Source organism: Apis dorsata, unplaced genomic scaffold (genome assembly GCF_000469605.1).
Source record: "Apis dorsata unplaced genomic scaffold, Apis dorsata 1.3 scaffold_772, whole genome shotgun sequence".
In the NCBI taxonomy this organism is placed as follows: domain Eukaryota; kingdom Metazoa; phylum Arthropoda; class Insecta; order Hymenoptera; family Apidae; genus Apis; species Apis dorsata.
In genome coordinates, this window is record NW_006263920.1 from 162,979 (window position 1) to 172,218 (window position 9,240).

General features: G+C 20.1%; 2 protein-coding genes across 3 annotated transcripts; one reads left to right on the forward strand and one right to left on the reverse strand.

Annotated features, from left to right (window-relative positions):
* The first annotated feature begins 2,288 nt into the window (after positions 1-2,288).
* On the forward strand, positions 2,289-6,057 carry LOC102677537 (probable ATP-dependent RNA helicase DDX49). The gene is made up of 7 exons (XM_006622824.2): positions 2,289-2,386; positions 4,072-4,139; positions 4,207-4,400; positions 4,489-4,833; positions 4,913-5,085; positions 5,176-5,531; positions 5,601-6,057. Exons 2-7 carry the CDS (start codon positions 4,082-4,084, stop codon positions 5,831-5,833), a joined length of 1,359 nt encoding a protein of 452 aa, XP_006622887.1. The 5' UTR covers positions 2,289-2,386; positions 4,072-4,081; the 3' UTR covers positions 5,834-6,057.
* On the reverse strand, positions 5,831-8,896 carry LOC102677225 (transmembrane protein 53-A). 2 transcript variants are annotated; one of them, XM_006622822.2, is made up of 6 exons: positions 8,742-8,896; positions 7,611-7,708; positions 7,265-7,534; positions 6,910-7,178; positions 6,297-6,474; positions 5,831-6,230 (listed from the first exon to the last, which is right to left on the reverse strand). In XM_006622822.2, exons 2-6 carry the CDS (start codon positions 7,701-7,703, stop codon positions 6,090-6,092), a joined length of 951 nt encoding a protein of 316 aa, XP_006622885.1. In that variant the 5' UTR covers positions 7,704-7,708; positions 8,742-8,896; the 3' UTR covers positions 5,831-6,089. The 2 variants fall into 2 exon arrangements, with proteins under 2 accessions (XP_006622885.1, XP_006622886.1); XM_006622823.2 differs by having other exon boundaries at positions 8,738-8,875.
* Between the last annotated feature and the right edge of the window lie 344 nt (positions 8,897-9,240).

Genomic DNA, 9,240 nt, shown 5'->3' on the forward strand with positions numbered 1-9,240 from the left:
TGCGCGCGCGTACACACGTACACGCGCGCGCGCGCACACACATACACGTATCACATACACATATATAGAGAGCGCGTGCGCAAAGAAATATAATTGCTGTATTCCGTATATCGATGTAATACAATGCCTTAATGCTAATGAATATAAAGCAAGTGCATTGCACGTAAGTGTCATCGTGTACCGAATACATATATCGTTTACATACGATAATGAAAAAAAATATAAGAAAACTTCATTTAGTGAGATAGATTAAAAATTTTAATTAAAAAATAAAAAAATTACAAGAAATAAATAATCATCTTTACAATAGAGTTTCGACATTAGATTTTGAATTGACGTTTGAATTTAAAAAACAATATTTTATGTTGAATTTGTATATATTGTTGAATTTGATTCAATTATAAAACAATCTAAATTATCAAATTATAAAGTTTAAGTAGAAATCATATATACAATTTTACATTAAGATCTGAAACAATTTAGTAGAAAAATTCTTTAGTCATTTAAATGGCAGAAGAAATTCATCTCATGTTTTGTGTTAAGATTCATATTTTCATAATTCATATTTTTCGAACAAGATTGTTCTCAAATTTTATGACTCATAAATGTTGGATGTGATTATTTACTTTAAAAAATATTATAACAAAAAATTATTATTTATTTTTCATTAATTGGATTTGTACATTAAAGTCATGATAAAAATAATATAAGCCGAATAGATTTTAAAGTTCTAATGGTTGTTTGATTTATTTGACTATTTTGTAATTTTAATAATATATTTTATATATTCATAATATGCGAAGATAAATATTTTAGAACACATATACAATGATGTTGTTTTTGATATTCATTTTAATCTGTCGCTTTCTTTCTAAAGTGTATTTTAATTTTAGATATGAATTTAAAATTACTTATGAAAATTTAAATAAAATTGTACGAATCAAAAATCGTACAAATTGCTAATATTAATTAACATTAATTAAACACATATATTAAATATGTGTTTTCTTTTTTTTTTTTTATTTGTATATTAAATTTATTTTGGTACTATCTTTAAAATATTTTTTATTTTATTATATATTTTTTAATGATGATTATATATATATATTTCGAAAAAAATTGAAATACGCTTAAGACGCGGGAAATTTGTCCGAGAATTACATAGCGATTAAGATTCATAAATTGAGATTGATTATATGTTATTCATTCATAACAGAATATTTTCTTTATTATTCATCGTGAAATCTTTATCTAATGAATATTTATAATCATAGCCATAAAAATTTGGCGAATATACTACTGTATATTTATATCATATAGATGTATCTATTTTCCATTTTGCGTTTATTAGTAAAATACACATGACAACACAAGAAAAGCTTTCAAATACATAGATCAAAAGAAATTCTAATTAAAAAGATCAGTATTTCATTGGTAAGGAAACATGTAATAAAAAAATTGTATTCATAAAATTCATTTAAAAATTAACACATCTTCAGATTAATTGATAATGACGACTATTCCTCCATTATGTAATAAAGCATTTAATTAACGTGAAAACGTTATGTCATTTCAATTGTAATCATATAAGATGTAATTTTAGTCGATAATATGCCCGTTAATTGATCTATAATATAAAATTTGTGATAAACTTCTATTTAATATTATTATATATTATTCTATTAAATATTCTTGTTCTAACATAGCATTGCAGTAACTGTTTTTCTCTAAGATTTTAAGCAAATTAACAAATATTAGTCGCATTGACCGAATTATTATTAAACTATACATGTATTTTTAGACTTGTAAAATAGCAGAGGATGTTTATTAAGGAGAAAAAGAAAAAGAAAAGAAAAATTAATTTTCAGAATTTTAAATTGTGAAAATTTTAATATAAAAAAAAATTCGGATTAATTTGAATTTTTATCATCATATGTATAAAAAATGTAGTTACATACAAAATAATGTATACTTTTTCTAGTAAAATTAATGAAATATTAAATCATAAACTATAAAAAAATGTTAGCATAAAATTTTAACATTAATTACTTATACGCATATTTTTTGCAATTACAAAATATAGAAGTTGTATCAAGAAAGAAATTAATTAATTGATGGCGAATTATTAAATCATTCAATGTTTATCTTTACATTAAAAAAAAATAAATTTGGATCAATAATAGATCAAAATATGTATCGATATTAAACAAATTTTTGTTTTAAATAAGTAATAATATGTGTACTTATGTATATGACACGTTGTGAAAATAATATTTCATACAATAATTGCAATTTCTCTCTATGAAAACTTTCTGTTACTGAGTAGTTTTTCTTTCACTGCCATTGTAAAATTATAACATCATTAGTTTCACACAAATTACAAAATGTAAGCTACAATAAATACAATTTATCATATGTAAAGTACATTAAAAAATGACTTTAATTGTAGATTAGATATTAAGACTTAGTTTCAATAATTCAAAGAATTTATAGTCCTGATATAACCTATAAATGTATTATTATCGCTATTGTAATTGTATTATCTTTATTAACAAAAAGAAATGAATATTATGATTGTTTTTTACAAGTTAAAGTATAATAATAAATGAATTGCATAACCTAATTTAATAATAATAATAATAATAATAATAATAATTTATGCAATTTGTTGTTAATTAATATATAAATATAAGAGCTTGTTATTAATTTTTTATTATATGTAAAGTCAATTGAATAGATTTATACATATATGGTATTATATAAAAACAAATTTAATTTTTTATCCGTTATTTATAATATAATGTTTTAAATTAATAGTTTACAATTCTAGTAATCAAATTAATAGTTTCAATTCGTTTGAAAATGATTTATTTGTATAAATGATATAATAATTTGTATAATGATAATATAAATTTAATAGATTTAAAAACCAATGCAATTATCCAATACTCATTTTTATTAATAACAATTTAATTTAAATTTAATAAACAGAAATAATTAATATTATAATTTTCATTAAAATATTATAAACAAAATATTCACAAATAACATTTATCATTTAAAATTTAAAATTTTTTTATAAAATTTATATTGTTACGAATGTTTAATTGCGAATCATTGGTCGAATTCACATTTTAATTTACAACTATAATCACATTACATGTGTATTCTATATTATATTTATATGTATGTGATAAATGTTTATTAGTTAATCTGTTAATTTTAATTTCAATATATCTTCTAAAGTTAGAACAATTGTTATTAAATGTCTCATTGTCTATTTTCTCATAAATTTATTTTTCTAAATTTTTAAGAAATTTTATCACGTAAAAAATTATTGCATTTAATGAATTTAAGAAGATTGCATTTAAGAATTTGTTGAATATATTTTAATATTAAACAATCTATGTATATTCTTAAAAACTATATCGTCTTATATACAAATTTTTCTTAATTTTCTAAAAATTTGTTATTAAACATGATTTTTTCTAATAGTTAATTGAAGATTTATTTCAAAGGGTAATTTACTATCTTATGACTATTTTATCTATGGCCATGCAATACAAATAAGTACACAAATAAAAGAAAATGCAGATAGAGAATACAATAAACAAGAATAGAGAAAAAGTAAAAATTTAAAAGTTAGTATAATTTTGAGAATACTATAGATGAAATACAAATTTAAACAAAGAGAGAATATTTGTGAAAGAATATATTAAAAAAATTTTTAAGAAAATTTTTAAAATTTGTTTGTGATTAAATTGAATATAATTCTATTTTTGTCGCTCTAAATTATAGAAAACAATAAATATTTTGATTTTTATTTAAAATTTTTTATCATCTGACGATTAATTTAATTTATTTATTGTTAGATTGATGATTTGATATTTATAAATTGTATAATTTTAAAAAATTATATGAAAGGTTATAATTATTAATATTGAGTAATATTAATTTTAAAATATATATGTTAATAAATTTCAAATTTTATTGTGGAAGAAAATTAAAATTAAAAGATTTAAAAAAAAAATATTTTAATTATATATATTTGAATGAGCTATATTTTTTTAAAAGAATAATTATGACATTTGCTGAGTTAAATTTAAGCTTATGGCTTGTCCAACAATGTACTTTTATGGGTTAGTATTCAAACGATTATTGATTAAATTATTAAACAAAAATTATTGTTAATTTTTATATTTCTAGGTTTAAAATATCCTACACCAATTCAACAAAATTGTATTCCAAGAATTCTAGCTGGTACTGACTGTATTGGCTGTGCAAAAACTGGCAGTGGCAAAACACTTGCTTTTGCACTTCCTATATTACAAAAATTGTCTGAAGATCCATATGGTATATTTGCACTTGTTTTAACGCCAACTAGAGAACTTGCTTTCCAAGTAGGATTAAAATTTTTTAAAATTTAAAAAAATTTTTTTTTTAAATTTTATATATTCAATATTTTAACACAAAAAATTTTATTTATAGATTGCAGATCAATTTTCAGCAATAGGAAAATCTATTGGTTTAAAAAAATGTGTAATTGTTGGTGGTATGGATATGGTTGTACAAGGTTTAGAATTATCAAAACATCCACATATAGTTGTTGCAACTCCAGGACGTTTAGCAGATCATCTTGAAAGTTGTAATACATTTTCTTTGAAACAAATTAAATTTTTAGTCTTAGATGAAGCTGACAGACTTCTGGAAGGTTACTTTGATGATCAGTTGAAAACTATATTTGAAGCTTTACCTAAGCAGAAACAAATGCTTCTTTTTAGTGCTACAATGACAGATACTCTTCACAAAGTAAAACACATAGTATCCAATAAGGTATTATAAAATTTTATAAACAGCTAAAAAATTAAATGAAAAATTATATGATAAAAAATGACTTTAAATATTTTTAAAGACCTTTATATGGGAATCCAAAGATGAATCTGGTATAGCTACAGTAAAAGAACTTAATCAACATTATGTACTTTGTCCAAGAGATATTCGTGATTCTTTCTTAGTAGAAGTAATTAGAACTTTTCGAGCAAATAACAAAAATGGATCTATAATAATATTTACAGATACTTGCAAGTAAATTAAAATTATATATATATATATATATATACATATATTTCATACAATATAAAGATTCAATATTTTATTCTATGCTAAATTTTTTAGACATTGTCAAATATTATCTATGACACTAAATGATGTTGGATTTAAAAATGTAGCCCTACATTCAATGGTAAAACAAAAAGATCGTTTAGCTGCACTTGTTCAATTTAAATCCAATCATATAAAAATTTTAATAGCCACAGATGTTGCAGCAAGAGGTTTAGATATTCCTACTGTTGAATTAGTTATAAATCATATTATACCAAATGTACCAAAAGAATATATTCATAGAGTTGGACGAACAGCTAGAGCAGGCAAAAATGGTATGGCAATTACTCTAATAACTCCACATGATATTAAATTATTACATGCAGTTGAAAATACTATTGGTACAAAACTCACAGAATATAAAATTAATGGTAATAAATTTTTTTCTAATATTTTACAAAATTAATATTCAGAATAATTATATATTTTTTCATGTACAGATAAGGAAATAATTACAATTTTAACACAAATATCTGTTGCTAAACGAGAAGCGGAAATAAAATTGGATGAAACGAATTTTTATGAAAAAAAAATTATAAATAAACGTAAAAAACTCATCCTTGAGGGAAAAGATCCAGATGAAATTGAAGAAATATTAGAAAACAAAAGATGCTATAAATTAAAAAAAAAGCAGAAAGTTCCCAAGAATTCATATAATAAAAATAAAATATGATTGTAATTCATATTTTATTGAAATATATAGCATAATAAGTAAATGTATATAACAAATAATATAAATTATAAATTATTTTTATAATAATACAATAATATTTAGTACATGAACAAGAAAAAGATATTTCTCTTGTGTATTGTATAATTAAAATTATTATCATGTTTTAAAAAATAATTATTTTATAAAAAGAAAATAAATATCAATAAATATTTTTTCACTGAATACTTCAATATTTTAAAAATCAGCAATAAAATATTTAAAACTGTGCTCCCATTTTCTTTTCATGTTGTATTAAAGGCAATTTATTCAAAAAAGTATACAATTCTGCGACATATTCCTTTGGATATTTACGATAATGTCCAACATGTGGAGATTTTTCAAATATTTTAATGTAAGTCTGAAAGAAAGAGATATAAATATTTCTGACACTATTTTATGATTTATATATATTTATACACATTACCTTTACACCCACAGTATCCCATTGATCCTTTACTCTTAAATTACTTGTTAGTGAACCTACAGGATCTGTTTTACTTACAAAAAATAATGCTGGACTATGTACCAAATTTGTATGAAACAATTGACTAGATCTTATGTAATATTGTGTAGATTGTTTATAAAAAGCTTTCATATGATATCTGTAAATTATATATATTTAATATATATATAATTATAAATCTGTAAATTATATTTAATATATATAAGATGTTTGAAAAATTAAAAGATTTAAAGACATGTAATATTTATCAAAATAAATAAAAAAATAAGTATGAAATTAAATATTATATTATTTTGAAAATTATAATATGTTTTTATCAATTATATTACTTAAATATATATATATAACTTTATCACTGTACAGCATATAAATAAATGTTTTTTTGTAATTATGATGGATTTTAAATCTTCGGATTGGTGAAAATCTGTTTCAAAATCTGTATAAAACTTTTCCATAAAATTGATCTTATTATTTGCTATTGAAGTTTGATTTCAATATTTTAAAATCCTGTATTACTTAAACTGAAAATTTATATTATAAAAAATATGAATACAATTAAAGTTAACAAACTTACTCTAAATATTTTTGAAACATATTTTGTAGCATTTTATTTTTTGGAAATATAGCACGTGGTATACCTATTGATAATTCAGTCACATCAGCTAAACTATCCCATATTTGACCAACAATTCTTTCAATTACATTATTATATTTTTGATAATCACTCTGTATTAAGTCCAAAATTTCTCCCCACATATATCCACCTACTGAAAATCCATGTAATACTATTTGCTGATAATTTTGATGTTCTATTAGAAACTCCAATAAATCTGAAGCAACTAACTAAAATAAAATTTTTATAAATTAAATTATAATATTATAAATATTAATATATGTAATATATTATAGCTTATATTTTATGTATTTACCCTAGATCCTTTTATAGGCCATATTAATTGCCAAGGTGTAATTGATAATATAACAATATCAAACCCTTGTTCCACATATAAATTTGCAAATTTCATAATATGTCTATGCTTTGGTAACAACCAACTAAGTAAAATTAATAAAGGTCTATTTTTTTCGTTATTAAAATTCTGTCTAATTGTATCAGTTCTAATTTGATTGTCATGCATAATATGTTCAATATTTTTTGTAACATGATAACTTGATAATTTACACACCAATAGAAAGTTAGTCTAATTAAGAAAAGAAAAATTATTAAAATCTAAATTCTTAAAAATAAATTAAAAAATAACAAATAAATTTTATTACCAAATTTTGTTTCTGCTGTAATAATTGTGGTTTTATACAGGAAATCAATCTTATTTTTGTCAAAGTAGATAATATTACTCTTTCAACTACCATTATTGCTAATTAAAATACACTTTATTATTAAAATATATAATATAGATTAATATAGATAAAATAGATTTCTTATATAATAATAATGTAATATTGAATATTGAATATTTTTAATTTGAAAATTAGTTTATAAAATTGAATTATCATTTTATTAAAATTAACGAAAATTTAATATTACATATATTTATTTTTTATCATATAAGAATAGGAATCATAAATTAGAAATTATATATATGATTTATATTATATTTCAATTTTTAATTATAATATTCTCTATATATTTATAAAAGTAATCAATTGAATAAAGTAAAATATAATCATTATTCCATATAATATAATTAATTGATTCATATAATATAATATGTTATTTTTCTTTAATATGTGCATGTATTATTTTTTTATTTTTATTCCTATCCTTATTTATTTGGTACTATGATTGTACATAGAGCAAGAGAAATACTACCATTTAAATATTCATGCGCATTTCATGCGCATGCGATATATAATTTTATTTGTGTACATACATGAGATTTTAGTATAATATATGATTATATTAAGTCTATCAAAAATAACTAATCAAATTTATATTTTTTTCTACTGTCTATTTTTAAATTTTTAATAGTATATAGTATTGCTAATAATTTTATAGAATTATTTATAATTAAACAAATCAAATTTTCGAAAATTGCAATCGTAAAATATTGAACATGAATTCTCAAATTTATCAAAGATAAATATTTTTGGACATAATATCGACATAGTATCTATTTGTAAAAAAAAAAAGAATAATTTTTTACTTTCAAATGTATTCGAATCGTTATGATTTTAAAATTACTATTAAAATTTTTTTATTTTTTTTTTACGTTTTTATAAATTTTGATATGCGAAATCCAAAAATGAAGAATTTAGTGATTTAAAAATTAGTCTGCAAAAATTTCCATATTTGTATGGAAATTTTATATGATGTAATTATTACAATATTAATATTATAATACTAATATAATTATTTATTTAATGAAAAATATTATTGTGAATACTTGCTTAAACAAAGTGTAAAATCGTCGTTCTGATATTGTTCACTTCTTTACATGCAGTTGCTTTGCAATTTAAAATGATTATGGTGGACTTTTAACTGATTATTCTACCAATTATATAGTTTTCATTATCAACTCGAACAGATATGTTAAATTTGGTTTATATAAAATAAATAAATTTTTTGTATGTACAAATTTTTGTATGAAAAATCTTTACATACAAAACATTTTTACATATAAAAATATATACAAAATAAGACTTTTTAGACTTCAAATATTGAATTATATTGAATTAAATAGTGATGCTAGTTACTTATTGCAATGTCGAAATATAAATTATGCTAACATAAAATTTATAAGTTTTATATTTATTTTTATAATTATTTTGAAAATTATTTTTTATAATTATTTTTTTAAATTATTTTTTAAAATAATATATAAATAATTTTATATTTCATATATCATATTTTATATTAATGAGGTTATTAACTTAAAAGTAAACATTG